Source organism: Pituophis catenifer, unplaced genomic scaffold, assembly GCF_029215685.1.
Source record: "Pituophis catenifer annectens isolate HBS135680 unplaced genomic scaffold, rPitCat1.0.hap2 SCAF_2, whole genome shotgun sequence".
Taxonomy (NCBI): Eukaryota; Metazoa; Chordata; class Lepidosauria; order Squamata; family Colubridae; genus Pituophis; species Pituophis catenifer.
Window position 1 is genome coordinate 186,556,895 of NW_027256882.1, and position 24,321 is coordinate 186,581,215.

Genomic DNA, 24,321 nt, shown 5'->3' on the forward strand with positions numbered 1-24,321 from the left:
GAACTGGTAGTGACAATGTCACCATGGACCAACGCAATATAATAGTAGTAATGATGTCTATATAAAACAAGATGAAACAATAATAGAATGCATGTGATGCTGCCATAGCAACGTCCTCAACTTTGTCCCTATTTTTAGGGCTTTATAACGTCAGCAATGAAACACCAACCCTATTTTTTTAGGGGGGTTGAAACATTTCTTTCTAATGAGAATGATTTAACAGTTTTCAGGTCTTTTTTTGTAAAAGCGGGCTAAAAATACCCTATTTTTGGCATTTTTACGAAAACCATCACCTTTACACTCAATTTGTGAACTATTGGAAAGCAGTAGGAAAATGAAATTTTATATTCGACAACGTTGTGTTGCTAAGTTATTACGCACAAGGTTTCACGTTTCTCATACCTTTCCTTCTAGAGATGTAAGAAGCCAAACATTTTCGGCCAACTTTGCTCCAAATTATCTAGATGGAGATCGCACATGAGAATGTTTTTATTATTTTGTTTAATAGAGCACAAGAAGTTCTACAAGATGGCCAAGTTTTGTTTCTCTCAACAAAATATTGCCGGAGATATTATGTCTCAAAGTTGCTGAAACCTCAGTCATACTGTCGAAGGCTGCGGTATGGGGTCATATAAATGACTATATCTCCACAAGTATTTCATTGGCAAACGTAACACTATCAATGCTCATTGGGATGTGTGTGCATGTTCACACCAAATTTCATCAAAATCTGTAATGGTTCAGCTGGGCACTTTTCTGAAATCAGATCACTTGATATGGAATGACCTATATTGGTCTAAATGTGGTTGTAAATGTATAAATGAGAGTAAACTGTGTAAATGTGGGTGCTAGTTTTCAAAAATAGTCTGGACAACAATTTGATTGGAATCATATATAAGGCTCCTATCTTGAGCAGGGGATTGGACTAGAAGACCTCTGAGGTCACATTCAGTCCTGATTCTATATAATATGTTCTAAATTGGCATTTCTTTGCAGTTTTGAAACAGAAAGCAAGAATGATGAGGGCCACTACATTTACAGACTGAGGATATGTCGGGAAGTCTTCAGCAATATGACCAATTCTGGCCTGGTGCAGATCAGTAAGATAAACAACAAACAAAAAGTAATAGGACGAATCAATGAGACCCATCTTGCAAATGGAAGTAAGACATAATTTTGAACAGATCTATTGAGCATCCTTATAATTATACTCATGCCTCATTGAATCTCTTATATTTCTAATTTGGCAGCTAGCTGGATTATGCTGATATATCAGAGTGGCGATCCCTATGATAGACATTGTACACAGGAAAACAGGAAAGCTTTAGTAATGATTATCTGCAACCGAACAACATTAGCAGTGAGTATAAGAACGGGGACAGTAAAAATGAATTATGTTAAAAAAAAACCTAGTACATAACTCAGCCGTTACCATACTATTTGCAGTATTGGTTACATGCTACATAACATCAGAACTGAAGTTGATTGGGAAAAGAAAGGCTATGCATTTCATATGAAAATTACATATGAAAATTATATATTACATATCAAATTACAGCGTGTACTGTAAGATATAATATTGAGAGCATTAAGTAAGAAAAAGGCAATCATAGAGACTATATTAGAACTTTTTAGTAATGCCTTAGCCTAGGGAAATGGAAACTGCAGCTCTCTATATAGTGCTGAACTACCTCTTGGTAGTTTCAGTCCACATGCCATGTGTATGAATCAGGGCACAATAGGATTGTGAAAATTGTGGGGCACCCTGTTGCTGAATATCTTGAGTGGAGGGGGCAGTTGAACATTGATTAGTATGACATTAGACTCTTACCATTTCTAAACAGACTGGCTTCACCATGGTGGCAGAAGAGAAGGAGAAGATAAAGCAATGTTCCTATGTTTTTGAGTTAGAGAGCAGCTTGGCTTGTCCTCCGGAAGAATTGCACCAAAATGTGCACCATCATCTCAGTATTGGCTCTATACTGCTAATCACGTAAGTTGATTTGAAATAATAGTTCTTTTCTGAGTTAAACAGCTTCCAACAACTTACCATCATAATTTTAAGGGTGGAAAAGCATTCAAAATCAAACCATTTTAAAATAGCAACTTGGCATCATAAAACTAATTAAGTCAGTGGTTCTTAACCTTCCTAATGCTGCGACCCTTTAATACAGTTCCTCATGTTGTGGTGACCCCCAACCAGGGGTGGGTTCTAATTTTTTTTACTACCGGTTCTGTGGGCGTCGTTTGTTCTGTGGGCGTGGCTTGGAGGTCATATGACTGGGTGGGCGTGGCTAGCTGGTCATGTGACCGGGTGGCCATGGCTATGTGTATAGGGACTACTCAGAGGGCTGAAAAAAGTCATTTCTGACAGGTCCTCGCACTTTTGACTGGTCCTCACACTTATGACCATCCTCACATTTATGCCCGTGCAGCATTCTTAACAACCATGTCACTCATTTCACAACTGCTTCTTTTCACCATGGTGATAAGATAGGGCAAAAAACGTAAAATGTGAGGACAGTCGTAAATTCGAGAACTGGTCAAAAGTGCAAGGACCAGTCAAAAATAACTTTTTCAGCCCTCTGAGTAGTCCATGTGCACAAAAGGACTATCCAGAGGGCTGAAAAAAGTGATTTCTGACAGGTCCTCGCACTTTTGACCGGTCTTCGCACTTATGACTGGTCATCATTTATGCCCATTGTAGCATTCTTAACAACCGTGTCACTCATTTCACAACTGCTTCTCTTCACCATGGTGACAAGATAGGGCAAAAACATAAAATGAGAGTACAGTCGTAAGTTTGAGGACTGGTCAAAAGTGCGAGGACCAGTAAAAAATAACTTTTTCAGCCCTCTGAGTAGTCCATATGCATAAAAGGATACAGCAATAGAGAGGGATGAAGGAAGGGAAGGGAAATTAGAGTAGGAGTGAGGGTAAGAGAGAGAGGAAAAGAGGAGGAGAAGGAGAAAGGAAGAGGAAGTAGGGAGGAGAAGAGTGGGGAAAGGAAAGGAAAGAGAGAGGTGGTAGGTTTGAGGAGAAAGATTGCTGTACAATAAAAAAGATGAATGGGAAGAAAGTCAACCCCAAACAAATATAAAGATATTAAGATAAAGAATGAATTGTTAAACTTTAAAGAATAAAAAAGAACAAATATGAATAAATAGCAATAGTTAGAAACACACATACAAACATACAATGTATTTTCTTTGAACAGAGTATTTGGACAGTTCACAAATTTAAACAGTGTTTAGTCATTTCAATTAAATTTACAATTTCTATATTTCCTTTTTGCCATATTTATTCCTCATCTATTTTTTTAAAAAAACCAATATTACCCTTCATCCTCATCTCTAATCTTAATCAAATTCAGTTTTCCCTTTTTATTCTATATTATATCCCTTCCCATTGTCATCTATTTTTATATCCATCCTCACATTGGTTAATTATGTAATTATGTAATACAGTTGTTTAATATAAATTCAACATTTTAATATAGATCAATTAGTTACATAACTATCTTTTTTGTATAGTAATCAATATGAACATGAATATTCCAATTATTTCCATGCAATCCAATTTCTTATAAATCAATTAATTATATTTACCAATAATAATAAATAATTTCCCCCATATATTCCTCCAAACCACAATTAACCATTTCTGCTTTCAACACAATATACAATTAATAGTATCTAAATTATTACAATTCCCTAGTTAAATATAGCTTTTTTTCTTTTGTGTTTTAAAATCTTGAACTCTCCTCTTTTGCCCTAAATTTCCCATTGTTTGCACCTACCTTTTTTGGTGAGGAGAAAGAAAAAGAAATCTCTCTCCCTGCCTCATTTTGTCACGTTGCAGCAGAGCCTGCTTTACTTTGTTTCCTTTTAGCTAGGGAAAAAAAAAATCTGCTTCAGCACTCTTTGCAGCAAGCAAAGAGCTTGCAAAACAAGAGCTTGCAAACGAGCCTGCAAAACAGCTGAGAGCGAATCAGCTGAGAGTTGGAGGCTGATCTAATCATGCTAATTAACCTATGCTGAAGCTGAAAGAGGCTGTTTTTTTCTTGCTGTTTGCTTGCAAGGAGGTAAGTGCTGCGAGGCACAGGTCAAAGGGGAGCCACCCTCTTAGCTCCCCTGTCGCCCCCCTTTGCCTCTAGCGTCCCTCTGGTGCCCTCCTTGCTGCTTACCGCCCCCTTAAGGCATCCCACCGCCCCCCAGGGGGCGGTACCGCCCACTTTGGCAACCACTGGCTTAACTACTTAACAACCGGTTCTACCAAAGTAGAATCCCACCACTGGGTCTACCCATTTATATTTGCAGGTACCGATCTACTCATTTGTTTTCTTTTAACACTGATCAGCTGTAGAGCGCCCCTTTGAAGCCCCGCGGCAAGAATTTAAAGTTTTTTCCCCTCTAGTCATCAGAGGGACTCCGAAGGCAGCAATAGATTGGGAGTGGGCGGGGTAAGCGAACGGCCGGCGATCCAACAGAGCAGAGAGTGAGGGTGAGTAAAGTCGTGGGGGGGGAGAGAGGGCTTTGGCAACCCCTGTGAAATGGCCGTTCGACCCCCAAAGGGGTCGCGACCCCCAGGTTGAGAACCGCTGAATTAAGTAGAGATTTTAGTAATGCCTGATTACTAAAGGCATGTGTGAGATTTCCATAAATGATCCTGGTTCATTAGGTTATTCCCATTCAAGAAACACTTGTAATTTAAGCACTTTGCAGACCATGGGCCAGATGTTCTGCAGGGTTCGAATACAATTGATTAATGATGACACTTGAGGGGTGTATTGAGGGAGTTATGGCATAGGGACAAAGTCCAGGCCAGTGGCCATTTGGGATGGTGAATCTAGTACTACTGTGTACTGAATTATTGTAGGCAACCTCAGCAAAGGGTAAGAGTTCAGCCCAGATAGCTTGCTGGTAGTTCATGTAACAGCAGAGGTATTGCTCCAACGTGTCATTTTCCATTCATCCCTCTTCTTAATCCACACTCCTTGGTAATACATCCCCTTTAAGTTCAATTTGGTGGAAAATCTCTCCTTGGCCAAGTGGCCCAGTATGTTGTTCAGCAATGGAAGGGGGTATGCATTTTCCACACAGATGGCATTAAGTCTATGCACAGTCTAAGAGAGCCATCTTTTTTCTCTCGGAAAACAGGAGTACCCATGCTGGACTTGGTCGGCTGAATGAAGCCCCTGGCTAAATTCTTGTTGATGAATGATTGGAGTTCTTCCATTTCCCAGGGCATCATTGAGTACAATTTAGGTTTTGGCATCTTAGCTCCCAGGACAATCTTGATTGCATAGTCTGTGAGGTGATGAAGTGGAAGTAGACTCTCTTTTATCGAACACTTTGGTCAGGTCCCAGTACTCTTTAGGGATTGATGGGTCTGGCTCCTCCCCCACCCAAGCTTTCCCTGCAACTTCTGGTTTTCTCATTTGTGGCTTGTGGCGGCTCCTTGTCACTTTCACCACTGCTTCCAGGCTAGAAAATTTTTCCGTACTTTCATCCTGTTCCACTTCCAATCTATGGAGGGATTCCACTTGAACTATGCAAGTCCCAGGATCATGGCCTTGGTCATCCCCGTGGCCACAATGTACTGGATAGTCTCTACATTGGTCCCTATCCTCAGCCCCACTGTTTCGGTCAGAAACCAGGTGAGATGCAGCCATGACAATTGGTTTTTATGGTCACAAAACCTAATTCTGTTCTAATCTGTGATTGACTTCTGGCACATAGTTCATCATATTTGTTGCCTCGTGACTATGGTAAAAAAAAATTATAGGTAGTCCTTGGGTTACAATCACTTATTCTGCAATCATTTACAGTGGCACTGAACAAATACTCTTACAAGTCCTCAAAGCTGCAGTATCTCCACGTGTGTATCTAATTTTGGGTGCTTGGCACCAGCCAACATTTACGATTGTTGCAATTCATAGCCACACTCTCCTGACCTGCAGAAACTCTCTGCTTGAACTCCATGCACCTGCCTATCTCCCCCATCTCTGCCCTTTTGGCCATCTTTCATAGCAGAGCCAAGATGAAGATGCTGCTGTATTCCACCACTACCACTCTCTGCCTCTCCCAATTGACTTTGTTGTCTTCTTTGCTTTGCCACATCTACATAGACTGCTAAGGCAGAGGAAGCTGGAGAGGAAATGGCAGTGAGCATGCATGCATGACTCCCAGTTGGCAGTGGGCTGAGACTGTTGAAGTGGGACAGCCCACTGGGGGTCAGGGAAGCAGAGACAAGATGATGACAATGAAAGTCAGCTGGAGGGACTGCAGAATACAGCAGCATCTTCATCTCAGCCATGCTTTACAGTAGCCCCCAACCTTTTTGGTACCAGGGACTGGTTTCGTGGATAACAATTTTTTCATGGACCAGGAGGGTGGGGAGAAGAATGCAACCTAGATCAATTGTGTGCAGAGTTTACAGGAGGGTTCATGCTCCTATGAGAATCTAATGCCTGATGATCTGAGATGGAGCTGATGCGGTGATGCTAGCGCTGGGACATGGCTGCAAATACAGATGAAGCTTAGCTCACTTGCCTGCCACTGCGCAGGCTGGTTCCTAAGAGGCCACAGGCCAGTATAGGTCTGTGGCCCAGGAGCTGCCCCCCCCCCCCACTGTACAGTACATCTGAAAGGGCAAAGATGGGGGGAAGAGGTAAGTGGGTGGGTGCTGTTCTGTCCCCAACCACACGCACACACACCAACAGACGTTCAGGAGTTAAAGACCAAACCAGCCGGCAAAATCCTTTTCCTTAAGATAACGGAACTTGGCAACAACCTAGTGGTTGCCTGCCAAGAGTTTATTATTTACAAAGAGGAGAGATAACTTCTCCCCACTTCTGATACATCCAAAGAAACAGCTCAATAATTACGGAGGTAATCAAGTCCAGAGATAGTCCAGCTAAGTCTTATAGCAAAAGTCCGGCAATGCAGAATGGCGTGGAAGCTTTCAGCTTTGTTTGTCACAAGGTTTGACTGGCCACCACACTCCCTTTTATATCCTGTGGGGTGTGGTCCAGTGACTCAGCCTAATCTCGGCCACACCTTTTCTTCTGTTGCGCGCGCTTATCTCTGCGACGCTGGCATGGATCCAGCCAAGACTCATTACCCTCATCACTGTCCATCTGTGGCTGCGTGGACGTGCTTGGCCCCGGCCCTATCTCTTGCCCTTCGGCGGACACCGAAGGCATTGCCAAAGAGGAGAGTCCTGGAGAGGGAGGCCTTGCCAACTCCTCTCCTTCACTCTCGGAGTCCTCTCCTGCCGATGACACAGGCTCAGGTAACGGAGGCACAACAGGTGCTATGGCATGACACAAGTGAAGGTAGATACTATGGTTTATTGATGAGAAAGTCAATGCTGTCTTCCCCACTGACTGCTTGTAATAAGAAGACAGCAGGGAGGGTTGCAAATAGTGATCAAGTGCAAGTTGTTTGCCAAGCATTCAAATTTTAATCATGTGACTGTGGAGTGCTATGACAGCTGCAACTTCAAGGACCAGCCATAAGTCCCAATTGTTTAGTGTCATCGTAACCGTCAGTGGTTACTGAATGAGTAGTTAAATATATATAACCCGAGGACAACCTGTAGTATTAAATATCTTACAATTGACATTCAATAAAGGAATTGGTCTTTTATGACCGAGATTTTTTGAATTGTTCTTATGCATTAATATTGTATATGCTTCTTTCCCAGTCTTTGTTATTGTTTTTGTTATTTGAATTTCATTCATTTTCTTCAACAATGGTTCACTAGTTCCTCTTCTAATTTTTTATATTATATTATATAAAATATAATCTGTGTAAAATGCCTTATTTATAGACACTTCCATAAAGCATCAACTATTCACATGCCAGTAAAAAACGTTGCCAAACTAACACATCTCATTTTAACCGGGATCAACTATTTGTTTATTTAGATTTCATATTTCTTAACTGCCCATCTCCCTCAGGGGCTCTTTATATTATATTATATAACTTTATATTCATTTCTTTTATTTCTAATAATCTTAATCTTTAGTATCATTTGCATATTGTCATAGGATTTGATTCCTCTCCAATTCTTTGTTCCATTGCACAAATTTCAAGGCTTTAATATAGGCCTCTTTTGTGAATGCAATAAAAAAAAGTTATCCATTTGTCATTTGTTTTTGTTTTTTTATTTTTTTTAAACCTGACCCATTTTCTTTTGTATTTCCAGTAAATCATCCTTTTCCAAGGCATTCTCTTGGTCTTTTATTTGTAAATCCACTTTTGGTACCATCTATGTAAGTTTTTGAAAAATTGAAAACATTAAAAAAGCTACATAAGGAAGAAGTACTAATTGAAATAAATGTTAAAGAATGAAATAGCTCTGCCTAATGAGCAACCAAGAAGCAACCATTTAAAGAAATGTAAATAGTTCTCTTCATTTTTTATTTTTATAACAACAGTCTAAGATTTTTCTATTAATGAGAGCAGAGATCCCAATGTTTCCTATTTATTTTAATATTTTTAAAATATTTAAATATTTTATTTACTTTAATTTTTATTTTATTTTTTATTTTAATATTTTAAAAGTTAGAAGTATGCTTTTAGCCAAATGTTCTATACTTTTCCATATGGATTGCCACCGTACCTACTTTTGTGGCCCTTAGATGAGGAGTAGCATCTGGTTACATAGTGTTTTATGGGGAGCTCTTTTGTTACATGTTTAAAACAAAGTAGGTCTTCTAATTTTTGTCTATACCTATAGTTCAGAGAAAATCATAGGTATTTCCCAGCTTTTCTATAGTTCCTCTCATTTGCCTACTGGGTATATCCTTTTTGTCCTGTTTACTCGGCCTCTACCCAGAATATATTTCTTGAATCTGCATCCACAGAATATATGTGTATCTCTATTTTATTTATCAAATTTATTGGCTGTCCATCTTACCATAGGGTAACTATGAGTACAGTCCACCTCAAGCCAGCTCTCCTGTGCAAAGAATGTCCTGTATACCCTTATTGGTAATAGTGCTGCCATCATCCCACTGTAGGGAGGGAGAGCTAGCACACATTATTCTACATTTAATAAGTAATAGGACAATTAAAACTTAGATTCTCATTTGAACTACAATTTTGAATTACTTGATTTGGGTGTAGAAGGATGACAGGAAGCTGTTGCTTTTTAAAATATATTCCTGTGTAGCAGTTATACTTTTAAAAAAGAACTTCTCTATTAGTAAACCTTTACAAATATGCTTGAATTGGGGTATGAAAATAAGTGTGTTAAACTGATTTATCAGTTGGGCTTTTATTATCTGGATACTACCATAACAGTGTGTATGTATTTGTCATACATATTACATATGTGACATGAACTTTAGGATTTTTGTTAGTTCTTCAATGCACTTCGTTTTTTCTGTTATTATTGTCTGATCTCTTTCAGTATTGTTTCTCTTCTGCTATCATAGGAAATAGTAATTGTACCTAAAAGAGACTTAGCTTGAATATGCTACTTGCTATTCTCCATATAATTAGTAAATATTTTAATCTCATTTTTCCCTCTTGTGGCACTGGTTTATATACAAAATGATTTTTCTTTGTTAACATGTTTTTTAGGAATTTACAGACAGATGCTACATTTGCAGCCTATGTATCTAAAGTGACATTTTGAAAATGAATCTGAATCATATTCAGACCTAATATGTAGTCATCTTGTATCTCTAGAACACCCATGGGTATATACATTTGTATTTTATTTTTTAATGTTATATTTTGTATGTGAATCTCGTTAGTATTTGTTTTCTTTCAGATTTTCCTCACTGATTGCAGTATACATTATTGGAGGATTCCTCTACCAGCGTCTGATAGTAGGAGCAAAGGGCATGGAACAGTTTCCCCATTTTGCTTTCTGGCAAGATCTTGGCAATCTAGTAGCTGTAAGTGTATTTTAAGTTACGGATAGTCTTCAGTTAACAAGTGGATCTGGAACTTCCACCACTAAGTGATGCACTTGTAAAGTATGACCTCATATGACTATACAGGTAGTCCTAAACTTATGACAATTTGTTAAGTGAGACATTTAAGTGAATTTACAAACTTTCTTGCCACAGTTGTTAAATGAATCACTGCAGTTGATAAATCAGTAACCCAGTTGCTAAGTGAATGTGGCTTCCCCATTGACTTTGCTTATCAGAAGGTTGCAAAATAATATCATACGACCTTAGGAAAAAGCAATGGCCATAAATATGAATCAGTCTAATTATTTATTAGATTGAAACTCAGTTGTTGACTCAAGAAAAAAGAATCAGGATAGAAGGGTGTGTTATATGAATTCACATTCAGCATTTGAAGAATCTTAATTACAGGTACATTTTATTGTACTCTCTTTGATTCATTCAAATAAGTAAATATTAGCTTACTCCGGTACACCCGGAGGCTCCAGCTGGTCCAGAATGCGGCCGCGCGGGTTGTTATGGGAGCTTCCCGTTACTCCCGTGTGACACCTCTCCTGCGTGAGCTGCACTGGCTGCCGGTTGTTCTTCGGATCCGCTTCAAGGTGCTGGTTCTTACCTATAAAGCCCTACATGGCATGGGCCCGGGGTACTTGCAGGACCACCTCCTACTGGCCTCCCACCACCCTGTGCGGTCACATAGGGCTGCCCTCCTCTGAGTACCATCGGCCAGACAATGTCGGCTGGTGGCCCCCAGGATGAGGGCGTTCTCAGTGGCCGCACCGACCCTCTGGAATGAGTTACCCATCGGGCTCCGGAAGGCCCCTGACCTCCGCACTTTCCGCACCGACCTGAAGGCATGGATGTTTCAGCAATTTCCCTGATCTGTTACGAGATTTTGTTTGATTATTTATACGATTATTATTCTGTTTGGTGTTTTATATTGGCTGTTTTTAGGATTTTTATTGTTATATGTTTTTAATTCTGTGCGCCGCCCCGAGTCCTACGGGAGAAGGGCGGCATATAAATTTAATAAAAATAAATAAATAATAAATAAATAAATAAATAAAAAGAAAGAAAGAAAGAAAGAAAGAAAGAAAGAAAGAAAGAAAGAAAGAAAGAAAGGGCTCTTTCCAAGGCTGCATCAATCTAAGAGCAGAGGTCCAAACTCTTGGTATAATTTTGATAGAACTATTCTCTGAAGGAAGGCTACAGATGTTACTTTTGTCATGTACAATGAGCTTTTATAGTTAGGACACAGAAGATAGAATAATAGAGTTGGGAAGAACCTTGGAAGTCCTTGTCTTATGACAATTAAGCCCAAAATTTCTGTTGCTGAGTGAGACATTTGTTAAGTGAATTTTGTCCCAATTTACAAACTTTCTTGCTATAGTTGTTAAGCGAATCATTGTAGTTAAGTTAGTAACTCAGTTGTTAATCTGGCTTCCCCATTGATTTTTCTGGTCAAAATGTCACAAAAGGGGATCACATGATCCCAGGACATTGCAACTGTCATAAACATGAGTCAGTTGCCAAGTGCCTCAATTTTGATCACATGACCTTGGGGATGCTGCAAGGATCATAAGTATGAAAAATGGTCATAAGCCCCTTTTTTCAGTGCTGTTGTAACTTCGAACGATCACTAAATGAACTGTTGTAAGCCAAGGACTAGCTGTGTCATTCTGGAAAAATGGCTGTCCAGTCTCTCCTTGAAAGTGATCCACAACTTCTGGAGTTCCACTGATTAATTGTTCTGTCAGGGAGTTTCTCCTTAGTTGTAGGTTGGATCTCTAATTGAGCTTTCACCCATTACTTCTTGTCCTGTCCTCAGGACCTTTGGAGAATAAGATCCTCTCTTCTCTGTGTCAGCTCCTCATGTACCGGAGGACTGTTATCATAACCTCTTTGTTAGACTAGACATGTCTAATTCTCTTAATTGTTCATCCTATGGTTAGTCTCCAGACCTCTTAGCATCTTTGTTGCTCTTTTCTAGACTCTTAGTATAAGTGATCCCTATGCTCAAAGCTCTGCTTTGATATTGGAATGTATCTGGTTCCATGCCTTATTATATAAATAATTAAACCTAAATCATTGTAGTATTTTGAAATAATAGATCATCAATTTATTGGGGGTTTTGGTGCCCCTACCCAATCACTAACAAGTACCAAAAGCAAACTAACTACACTTTGGTTTAACATTGTTTTCTTCTCAGGCACTGGCAACGGGGAAAAGTAGACTAATCATAATGAATCTTGCAAGGGTGATAAATATATCCATGAAGTGTTTTTTGAATCAATTTCTAAAGTTTCTGCTATAAATTATTGACACTTAAATCACTAATGCCCAATATTTAGTAAGATAGTTAGGCATTTTTCTCATGCTAGGATTGCGCTCTTGTTCACTCCATATTAAAAAAACAAAATCAGAGCAAAGTAATTGGAGAAATAAAACTTTTTCAGTTGCAGGTTTGATATTACTGTTCTTTGATATTTTACTTCATTAATCTGTTTGCAGGATGGCTGTGATTTCATGTGCCGTTCTAAAACACAGAATGTACCAGCTGCATATCGTGGTGTTGGTGATGACCAGCTTGGAGAGGAATCAGAAGAGCAAGATGACCACTTGCTGCCCATGTGATATGCACTTTTTATTTGTGTACAGTTCTTACACAAATGACATCCACTCCGTTTTCCTCTCATCTAATTGTCCTTTTAAGCCACTTGCTTTCACTTTTAAATACCCACACTATTTTTCATATTTGTGATACAAATAAATTCTGTGCAAGGTTTATGAACATAAAGCTGTACTAAGGAGTTTTGGACTGATTGCTCAGAACCATTTTCCAAAAGGGAAGGGTCGTGTGACAGTTTGAAGATACACAGAAAAGAAATAATCCATGGAAGAGGAAATGATTTGAAGTAATACTAAAAGGTTTTGAGCTACAGTGACTGAATGTACTTGCATATTTCCTACAGGCTTTACTCTTCAAAAACACTGGATTCTGATTTTCAATTATGCAGTTACATAATTTTTTTTATAATTTAGTGAAGCTTGTCCTTGCTTTTTTAAATCTGTGGAGAGACAGTAGACCAAATGGAAATACCTATATTTTCTTAACAAAGGAAAATAGTCCGTTAAGGGAAGGGGGAAATGTTAGCTAGAAAGGATACTGTCAGCAACATATTTAAATGGTCTAAATTTAAATGGCAATATTTTAAAACAGATTTAAAAGGGCAGACTTTTAATAATGCTGTTTTAAACACAAAAGCTGGTCTTTCATTTTCATTACAAATAGGACAGTGCCAGCAGTTGCAAATTATATAAAATACAGAGTCCAACAGTGAAAAAGATTTTTAACCAAAAAAGACAGGGTAGGAAACCTCAAAATCTGTGTGGACAATGTTTTTCTGGTTCTGTTCAAACTATTTTAGTGTTTGGACTGAATATTTTTAAAACTGGTGAATGTTAATGCTTATATTTCTGCTTATAAGTATGAATAGTGTCAAATCTGATCTGTTCCTATATATGCTTTTTTTTTTTTAAAGATAGAATGTGACAGGTCTGTTTGCTTCAGGGATTTGCTTCCTTTTCTTTGGTGCATGTTGTACTATTTCTTAATGACAATTCTCTAAATTGCATTTAAAATGCAATTAGGACTCCTGAATTCACTTGAACTTGCTGGGAATATTAGCTTTTGGGGAAGTGAGGGGAAATAAATAGTTACATCTTTACTTGGTCTCTTCCTAGTGGAATTGGTGGATCTAACTGGGAGTAAATCTCCAGGTATATCTATAGGTTATATCTATTCTTACTCCTTTTATGAAGAAGTACTGTAGCTGAGATAAGATTTGAGACATAGTATAGCCCTCTTTGCCAGGCTCTCTTATAAGAGAAAAGAAATGGGCCATTACTTATGTCATTTTTTCATAGTAAAGTTTAAAAGATTTTGTATAAAAGAGATGCAATTTTAACATTAAAAATGACTTGAAATTTCAAAATATGCGTATGCTTAAATGTTTCCAAACAGTTTGTGAATTACAGCTAAACACATTTTAGTTGAAAACAGAGTCATGAACTCAATGTAGTTTTGTGCTAACCTTTCTTTGGAAGACATTTACACATCCTACAGGCCTAAATCAAATGAAAAGAGGTTCAATGGTAGGAAATAGGGCTGGAACAACTCTGATGATAAGTGTGGGCTAAGTCTAGAAGCTGAAAGATATCATATACATTTTTTCATTAATTTGGATCATAGTAGATATGAATATAAAAAACAATAGAACTGCACTTCAAGAAAGAAAACCTTTCAATGCTGGCATTGTAAACTCTTCTTCTAGTCCAAAGTAAGCTTTGCATTTTATAGGATGCTAACATTTCTAATAGAAAATAAAAAATTTCCAAGTTTTTCTGTTAAATTCATGTTAGGCTACCTTATTCAGCATGTTACCATAAATTATGATAGTTACATATTTTAGTAATGGTCTATATTAAATATCATCTCTAGAAAATATGAACAACATAATAAAGTACATTTCCCTATTTTTTTGCTGCTCCTCTGTTCAATTTTTTTTAAAAAAATGCTAAGCTATAAATAGAAGGGAAGGAGTGGAAAATCATCTTATCAAAAAGCCCTGGCTATCCTAAGTTTATTCTTAAGAGATTGACGTTTTGAAATAATTATTCAAATTAATTTAAAAATACAGTTTTACAAGTTTGTTTCAAATATATTGGCAGAACAATGAAATTAAATATTATTCTAAATTGTTAGAATAAAAGTTCACCTGAAGATGTGTAGATTCCAGAGCAGGAATCTAAATTAAAAGATATTTTAAAAATTTTGTATGGATATACATTTTACTTTTACAAATAGATCCGAAAATCATTTCTAAAATTTAAATTCAGGGACTAATAACAAACTTGTGAGAATTCAAAACAAGCTGCAAACCTGATTGTGCAAAAGCTGGTGAGAAAAATCAGACAACAGGAAGATTGCAATAATGTTTATGAAGCATTCCTTTTACTGAATAATTTGCTTAATAAACAAAAATAAACAGGCTTTGGACAGAAGATACAAACCTGATAACAGAAAGTTTGTCCCATATGCTCTCTCGTAAGGGAAAGGGTAAAATACAAAACCCAAAGAAGGCAGTTTTTTTAAAAGCACGATGAAACACTTGGAGCTTCAATAGCGTTGGATTCTCCTTTGGCTCTTGAGTAATTTTTCTCCAAACACCACAAGAGACACAAGTGGAATTAATATTTAAACCCTCTGATGGTGGTATCAGAAATAATGTCTTCTGGAGGGTCCCATTAGACCTGGGCCAGCTCTAGTCTTTAATGTTCAATTAACGTTCATTCCAGTATTCTATATGAAATCAATTTACTACTTACCTTCAATCAACACTTCAATTAGAAAAGATGTCATTTAAAACTAATTTCTTTACTGTTCCAAACAAGCCTTTAGCAAGAGAAAAGATTCAGTACCAATTGGTCCCCTGAAAATTGAAACCATGTGGAAAGAACGATTCTACTGGGAGAAAAATATGAGAATCCAGCAACTTGACAGGAAGGATTCACAGCAGCTGCAGCGTAGAACTTTTTTTTGCCTTTTTCCATCAGGAACAATTCATAGCACAGCAGAAGATATTCTATGCTTTTGATGAGATGTTTCAAGGCCTCCAAGTATTCCTCCCCCAAGTATCACCATGACACAGGCTTGTGAAAGAATTTTTTTCTTACATTTAGTGTATTCATTATAGCTAGGAAAGAAAGAAAATCTGCATTCCAGTGTTAGGTCTCTTTAAGAATGTTGATTTTGGCACAGATTTTGAGAGCTGGACCCAATTTGATATTCATGGCACTCATGAGATGTTCTTCTTTTAGCAGAAGCAAGGCCTGGCCATCTATCTCCTGGGAGCGAAATTCCTCTGCAATCTCCTGGCAGCCTAATAGATTTAAATACCAGAGAGAATTTTGTGAGAAATAGAAACTATACACATATGTAATAGTGTTTATAGATTAATTCAATATTTGTAAGAATCTGTAAGTTTTATATTCAAACACGATTTAAAAAGACTTGAGTCAAGTTTATTTTCTTCAATATAATAGTGGCAATAATGAGGAAATGGTTTACCATTGATGCCTTCTGGGAGGGTAGGTGTTTGCTTCCTTTTTTACTTTCCAGTCTGGTCTACCAACCTGGGATTTATTATTCTCCCATCCAGTTCTGACTCAGTTTAGCTTTATAAACTTTAATACTACACTAAGTGGTTCCACTTGCTGTGACTCACGTATCTTGCATTTGTGTCTAAACCTGGCTCAAAAACAGTAACTGTAAGAGGGACCTTGGAGTCCTAGTGGATGATCACTTAAACTTGAGTTAGCAGTGTGTGGCGGCAGCCAAAAAAGTTAATACAATCCTGGGTTGTATAAATGGAGGCATGGAATCCAAATCAGGTGAAGTATTAGTATTGCTTTATAAATCCTCAGTAAGGCCACACCCGGAATATTGCATTACAATAAAAATGTTGAGACTTTGGAAAAAGTGCAAAGAACAACTAAGTTGATTAAGATTAACTAAGAAGGGCCTGGAGACAAAACCATATGAAGAACGGCTGCAGGATTTGGGTTTGGCTAGTCTAGAGAAAAGAAGGACTAAGGGTGACATGATAGCAGTATTACAGTATTTGAGGGGCTGTCACAAACAAGAGGGAGTCAACTTATTTTCCAAAGCACCAGAAGACAAGACAAGAAACTGTATGGAAACTAATCAAGAAGAGAAGCAACCTGGAATTGAGAAACAGTGAGGGACAATTAACCAGTGAAACAGCTTGCCTTCAAAAGTTATTGGTGCTTCATCACTGGAGGTTTTTAAGAAAAGACTAGACAACCACCTGTCTGAAATGCTATAGGGTCTCCCTGAGCAGAGGTTTGGACTAGAAGACCTCCAAGGTCCCTTCCAGTTCTATTGTGATTAATTATCTTAACACCCCTGCAAAATCCCCATATTATTTCCATACAGAGATGAGAAGCATAGATAATGGTTCTGTCACTATTATTGACAAAACTACAATTTAATGAGATAAAGCCATTTTGTTATATTAAAATGTTTTCTACCTTGAGTTACGTTTAAAAATAATAAAGGATAGAAGAAAAAATAAATAATACTCCCTTTCAGAGTTCCTGGATATTGGCAAATAGTATATCTGTTAGATCTATCTAGCTCCAACAATAACAATTGTGTGGAAGGAAAGCTCCTTTTGTGAACTGCCTCCTCTAACACTTCGTTTTGCCCAACTCCAACCTTTTTAGGAGGGAGAGGGAGAATTTAGGAGTTTGCTAAATGTCATGCTGAGCCTGAGAAGGCAGCAACCCAGTCCAATATAAGAAAATGTCATGCCCAATATAATTACTACCGTATTTCCCGGCGTATAAGACGACTTTTTAACACATGAAAATCTTCTCAAAAGTCGGGTGTCGTCTTATACGCCGGGTGTCGTTCTCCTGTAACCAGGCAGAACAGCCCGAAAGGCTCTGACGAGCCTTAAATGGCTCTGGTGATCCAAGCTCTGACGATCTGCTAATCAGGCAACGCAGCTGGGATCGCCAGAGCCATGGAGAAGGAAAAAACTTTTCTCCTTTCACATGGCTCTGGCAATCCAAGCTCTGACGATCTGCTAATCAGGCAACACAGCTGGGATCGCCAGAGCCATGGAGAAGGAAAAAACTTTTCTTTCACATGGCTCTGGCGATCCAAGCTCTGACGATCTGCTAATCAGGCAACGCAGCTGGGATCGCCAGAGCCATGGAGAAGAAAAAAAGTTTTCCCCCTCCAGCTTGCTTATCTTAGCTGCTTGCCTTGCTTCGCTTGCCTGAATCAAGCAGGCAGGGAGTTGTGAACTTCAACTCCCAGAATTCCTCAGCCAGCAAAACAAAGCTGGCTGAGGAATTCTGGGAGTTGAAGTCTACAAGTCTTAAAGTTGCCAAGTTTGGAGACCCCTGTTCTATTGGGTAAGTTTTTTTCCCCTTTGGGATCTTTAAAAAAAATAGTTAATTGGGGTTTTTTTTAGTTGTTCTTTTTTAGACCTAGCCATTTAAAGTTTAGGAAGTTTTAAATTTAGCTTTATATAAAAATAAAAATGAAATAAAATAATATTTGTGCAGCTTTCTGAGATTTAGTGTGTTTCTGTAGTGTTTCACTCTAACTACACAAACACAAAATCTCACAAAGCTGTATGTGGAATTTTGTGTGTGTAAAGTGTGAAAGTTGGATTTTGGGGCTTTTTGTGGCTGTGTGAGATTCCTGCTTGTTGCAGGGGCCATTTTGGGTCTAGCACAGCTGCTTTTACATTGTGGGTGAGCCAGTTGTATTGTGTTGTGTTGTGTGTGTGTAAAGTGTGAAAGTTGTTTTTTTTTTGGCTTTTTGTGGCTGTGTGAGGTTCCTGCTTGTTTCAGGGGCCATTTTGGGTCTAGCACAGCTGCTTTTACATTGTGGATGAGCCAGTTATGTTGTGTGTGTGTAAAGTGTGAAAGTTGTTTTTTTTTGGGGCTTTCTGTGGCTGTGTGAGGTTCCTGCTTGTTTCAGGGGCCATTTTGGGTCTAGCACAGCTGCTTTTACATTGTGGGTGAGCCAGTTGATGTTTTTTAATTTTTATTTGGTGTGCGTTGGAAGAGGGGTAGTCCTATATGGCGAGTATAGCCCAAACCCTATATTTTAACAGGAAAATTCGGGGGTCATCTTATACGCCCAGTCGTCTTATACGCCGGAAAATACGGTATTTCAAATCTACCAACACCTTATTCATGCCAATATTTAGGTGTCCAATATACAGCCATTTACCCCACTCCTTCTTTTCAGGGCGTGGGAGAAAAGATACAGACTTGCCTTGTAGGGATGCAATGAACTCATATACTTCTTCCACACTCCAGCGGCTAGGATTGCTGGACAGGAAAACTGGATTGATACCATGCAAGTCAGAAATGGGCTGAGTCATGCTGGAATTGACAAGGTCTCGCTCTCCATGACTAGTTCTCACTGAAAGAGGTCCCGGTGATGTGGGGGAGAGGGTTTCATCATAACTAGAATTATCAGATCCTCTGCTTGAATCTTCTTGGCCCTGCAAATCCAAGATCACAAAACAGAGCATGAGAAATAAAAACTATATGAAGGAAAGAAAAAAGGATTGTAAAACCTTGCATTGTAAAACCTTGTAACACTTTGTATTGAAAGTAAAAAAAAGAGCAGCCAAATTAGATCATTAAATATATATCCCTACCCTATGGAACATCTTGGCCCTCACTCTTCTGGCTGTCAGATCCCTAAAAGTGATACTGCCATTCAATTGGAGGATGGGGGAGACTTGCATTCGATTTATTAGCACTGCCTGTGTCAAGAGATATTTTACAACCTAAAAGCCAAACAATAACTATATTTATTCAAAACAAAAAAATTACAAAAGATCAATTTTGCCAAACAAAATAATTTTGAGAACACTAATAAACTAGGGAAAACTTTGTCTCACTAGATGAGAAAAAAAAAAGACAATATTGCCAATAAAGAAAGAAAATAAATTGCTATGCCCAAGATCGGGTATCACAGAAGAATTTGCAGATTTTTTTCAGGAAATTATGTGCTAATGGTGACATTAATCAAGCATGTTTGAATAAATAATGAGGACCCAAAGGATTTAAATAATATAGACAAATATTAAGTAAACTTATAAATATTGAAGAATTTGAGAATAAATAAAACAAAGCTCAATTTTATAAAGAATTGGAGGATGAATTACTAAAACTGCTGACAAAAATCAGAAAAATGAAATTACACAAAGGCAATATTCTAAACATGGGAAGAAGCATACATAATTTTGGTTCCTAAAGGCAAGAATGATTCTGAAAAACCATGATATAGAGCAATCTCCCTACCGAATGATTATAAAATTTGTACTATGTGAATGATGTAGTAGTAATTATTATGCAACAGCAAAAAGACAGCTGATGAAAACAAAGGTTTAGTGAATTCTCAGGATATAAAACAAATGTAGAAAATCCAAAGATACTAGGGGACACCTATCCCAAGATTTTGTCCAGAATTTACCAGTCAATGAAAGATCCAAGGATTGCCTCTCCTTCCAACTTAAGAAAGTAAAACCACTTAAAACGTAATATTTCAAAATAAATCTTTTTATTAAGCAGAAGGGACAGCAATGAAGTCAAAGCAAGGTCTGAATACCCTTAGGCAAAACAAGTAGGATTAAAGCAGTAGTGACCTCTCCCTTAAGCCAGAATGCAGATTTTAGCCAATACACAAGTGTGAAGATGTTTTCTTTACTAGCTGCCCTGAGAACCTGAATAAACATGTATTCACATCGTTATCCTTTAAAGTGAAACAGCTCACATGGCTGTCATAAACATTCCTCCACCTTAAGGGGATCTCAGGGCTCTTGACACCAGGATATAGGTTGTAAAATATCTGTTGACACAGACAATGCTAGTAAATCGAATCCAAGTCTCCCCCTTCTCCCAATTGAATGGCAGTATCACTTTTAGGGATCTGACATGCTACCTTCCTTAGAAAACAAAAGGGTCCACCTCTAAAAAGCAAATATAAACAAAATTTCATGATAGTATATTAACAAGGTTTGTTAGGATATTGGGTGTGAAATTTTCTCAGTAACGTTGGACCCCTAACGTGATGTTTAGCGACCCATTCGTTGTGGGCTGATGGTAAATGTTTCCAAGCGACTAAGTATTGGATTTTCCCTCTGTGGGTCCTAGAGTCAAGGATTTCCTTGATTTCAAAGTGTTGTTCAGCTTCAATCATGATGGGAACAGGTGGTGTAGATTCAGGTGGTCTGAGGGATGAGATTACTTCTCGTTTGAGTAAACTAATGTGGAATACTGGGTGGACTTGCCTGAGTGTCTTTGGAAGGAGTAGTTCAACTGCTACTGCATTGATAACTAGTGATGGGGAAAGGTCCAATGAACTTTGGCCCTAGTTTCTTTGATGGTTGTAATGATTTCAGGAATTTTGAGATAAGTATACTCTGTCTCCAACACGAAAAAGTTTAGGTTCCATCCTTTTCTTGTCAGCTTGAATTTTAAAAGCCTCTCTAGCTTCCTTTAAGGCTAATCTAACCACTGGCCACGTGTTTTACAAATTATCCATCCACTCCTTAAGTGAGGGGATGGTGGGTTCTTCTGTGGGTAGTTCAGGCATGGGACTGAAATCCTGGCCTGTCGCTACTCTAAAAGGGGTAAAACCAGTGCTTGAATGGACAGCATTATTAAACGCAACTTCAGCAAAAGGCAAAAGTTTGGTCCAGTTATCCTGTTGAAAATTAATAAAACATCTTAAATATTGTTCTAGTACCGAGTTAAATTTTTCAGAATTTTGATTAGTACAAGGGTGATGTGAGGAGCTCAACCCCTGGCCAGTACCAAGTCCAAAAATGCCCTCCAAAATTTGGAGGTGAATTGAACCCTTCTGTCGGAGATGACCCTTTGTGGAGCTCCATGAAGTCGATAAATGTGTATTAGGAATAATTTGGCTAAACCTTTAGCAGTTGGGATCTTTTGGCAGGGTATAAAATGTGCCTGTTTTGAAAACAGGTCTGTCACGACCCAAATAACAGTATTTCCCTCACTGTTTGGCAATTCTACAATGAAATCCATAGCAATCTCTCTCCAAGGCGCTGAAGGTTCAGCTACCTTCTGCAATAGACCTGGGGATTTCCCCTGATGTCTTTTTGCTGCTGCACAAATGGGGCAGCTAGCTACATAGCTTTCTATGTCCTTTTTTAGTGATGGCCACCAAAATTGTCTTTTAATAAGGTGCAAAATTTTCAGAAACCCAAAATGTCTAGTTAATCTGGAGTCATGGCACCTTACCATTAAGCATAGTCTTTGGCTGGCTGGAACATACAACTTCCCTCCCACCCAAGCCAAGTCTTCTTTCATCAGACAGCTGGATTTGTTGTTCAAAAACCATTCATCGCTGGCCAATGCTTGTTTAAAAGTTTGGGTGGTGTCATTGTCTGTCAATGTTTCTTGTTTTGCCTGGGATCTGGTGATTACTTTAGCAGCTAGTTGATTGTTTTGTACTATAGGTTTGATTACGTCTGACTACGCACTACTGTATTGTGGTTTTCTGGATAGCGCATCTGCCAGAAAGTTCCCCCCCCCAGGAGGTATTTTAGAATAAAATCAAACCGTTTAAAGTACTGAGCCCATCGTACTTATTTTGGGGAGAGTTTTCTTGGGGGTCTTTAGGGCTTCTAAAATTTTATGATCAGTCCAGACTTCAAAAGGGCTCTTACTTCCTTCTAGGAAATGCCTCCAGGTTAACAGTGCCCAACGAACTGCATAAACCCCTTTCTCCCAAATGGTCCACCTTTATTCAGTCTCATTCAACTTTTTGGATGTATAAGCGCATGGTTGTAGCTTGTCGTGCTCATTTTTCTGAAGCAGGACCACTCCTATTGCCACATCGCTGGTATCTGCTTGTATGACAAATGGTTCCTCCGTGTCCGGGTGTTTTAGAATTGGTTCTGCTGAGAACAACCGTTTATATTTTTCAAATGCCGCCTGGCATTCCATAGTCCAGTTCAACGGCTGCTTCAGTTTAGGATTGCCCTCCCCCTTCATTTTTAAGAGCTTGGTGATGGGGAGGGCAATCTGAGCGAAAGCAGGGATAAACTGATGGTAAAAGTTGGCAAATCCCAGGAAATTTTGTAACTGTTTACGCATGCGTGGTGGTTCCCAATCAAGTACAGCCTGTACTTTTTGAGGGTCCATCTCAACCCCCTGGTGTGAAATGTGGTACCCCAAATAGTCAATCTTCTCTTGGTGGAATTCACATTTGGAAAGTTTAGCATAAAGTTTGGCAGAGCGAAGTTTGTTTAAAACCGCCCTGACTAGTTTTACATGTTCTGCTTTGGTCTCAGTATAGATTAAAATGTCGTCCAAGTAGACTAGGACCCCCTTATACAAATGCTGATGTAGCACTTCATTTATTAACTGCATAAACACTGCAGGGGCTCCTTGTAACCCAAAGGGGAGCACTTTGAATTGGTAGCAGCCAAGGGGAGTGTTAAATGCCGTTTTCCACTCGTCCCCCTCCTTAATTCTGACACAGTAGTAAGCCTCCCTTAAGTCTAGCTTTGAAAAAAATGTTCCCTTTAGCAAGGTGTGCTAGCATATCTTTAAAAGGGGAAGGGGATACATGTTCTCCACACTGATCGTATTTAGATTTCTAAAATCAACACATAGACGTTTTGAGCCATCTTTTTTTTTCTCTAAATAACACTGGAGCTGCAATTTTTGATTGGGCTGGCTCAATGAAACCCGTTGCTAGGTTTTTCTCAACTCTTCCAACTCCCTCGGTGACATGCTGTACATCTTGGGTTTAGAGAGTTTAGCTCCGGGTAAGATTTCTATCGCACAGTCAGTGGCGCAGCGGGGAGGGAGCTCGTCTGAGGCTTTTTCGCTAAAAACTTCAGCCAAATCTTTGTATTCTATGGGTATGCCCTCAATTGGCATGGTGTGACCAGGCATGGCTGTTTCTAGGTTCTCTGCCCCCACAGTTCCTTTATGTGGATTCTCAGCAAAAGTCATGTGCATCTGAAATTTTATGATGCCTTGTTTCCAACTGATTTTGGGTTCCATTTTTTTCAGCCATGCAAGGCCCAAAACTAATGACCATTCCATGCCAGGTGCCACTATAAATGTAAGTATTTCCTTGTGGTTTCCGATGCCTATATGTAGAGGCTCAGTGGCAAAAGAACTGGCTCCCCTCCTGCTATTGACCCATCTAGTTGGCAGAAAGCGATGGGGTTTTTCAGCTTTCTTACGTTAATCCCCAACTTCCCTACTAGGGTTGGGCTGATCAAACAATGGGTGCACCCTGAGTCCACTAGAGCGGAGATATTTATCTCCCTGTCCCGGTTTGGGATAAATAGTCTTAAGGGGAGGGTAAGCAGTTTAATTGGTTTGCTTACCAGTGGTTCATCTTCTGGATTGCTTCTGAATGAGTGTGATTCCTCCTGCTGAGATGCTAGGGTTTCCTCCCAAGAGGGGAGGGGGATGGAAATTCTATGATCTCCCTGCTCCTCAGGGCAGTCTCCTTCCCGTGCTGGCCAGGTTTTGCAGGTTCCCCCCCTGGTGGGTGGCTCCATTGCGAATGACACTCTGCAGCTCGGTGCCCCTCTTTTCCAGACTTGAAACAGGCTGAGGATTTCGGAGAAAATGCGGTTTGTGGTTTGAGGGGCTCTTGCTTCCATTGGGGTGGAGATTTCTTCCATGCTCATCCCGCTTGGTACTTGTTTCTGGCCATATCGATCTCAGCTTCTTCGGCAGTGATGTACCGCTCATGTAGGTGATTTGGTGCACCT

At 39.0% G+C, this 24,321-nt stretch overlaps 2 protein-coding genes across 3 annotated transcripts in view; one reads left to right on the forward strand and one right to left on the reverse strand.

The window, feature by feature from the left end:
- M6PR (mannose-6-phosphate receptor, cation dependent) overlaps positions 1-13,929 on the forward strand; it is a 34,550-nt gene extending 20,621 nt beyond the window's left edge. For both annotated transcript variants that reach the window (XM_070935290.1, XM_070935289.1), the window contains 5 exons: positions 997-1,163; positions 1,251-1,360; positions 1,845-1,993; positions 9,790-9,916; positions 12,446-13,929. In XM_070935290.1, coding sequence (XP_070791391.1) covers positions 997-1,163; positions 1,251-1,360; positions 1,845-1,993; positions 9,790-9,916; positions 12,446-12,568 — 676 coding nt within the window. In that variant the 3' untranslated portion in view covers positions 12,569-13,929. The remainder of the gene's footprint in view (positions 1-996; positions 1,164-1,250; positions 1,361-1,844; positions 1,994-9,789; positions 9,917-12,445) is intronic.
- A 1,088-nt stretch (positions 13,930-15,017) lies between these two features.
- The window catches only part of PHC1 (polyhomeotic homolog 1), a 170,827-nt gene continuing 161,523 nt past the window's right edge, over positions 15,018-24,321 (reverse strand). Inside the window, exons 14-15 of the mRNA XM_070938332.1 lie at positions 18,816-19,047; positions 15,018-15,876 (exon numbers count right to left, since the gene is read on the reverse strand). Coding sequence (XP_070794433.1) covers positions 15,722-15,876; positions 18,816-19,047 — 387 coding nt within the window. The 3' untranslated portion in view covers positions 15,018-15,721. The remainder of the gene's footprint in view (positions 15,877-18,815; positions 19,048-24,321) is intronic.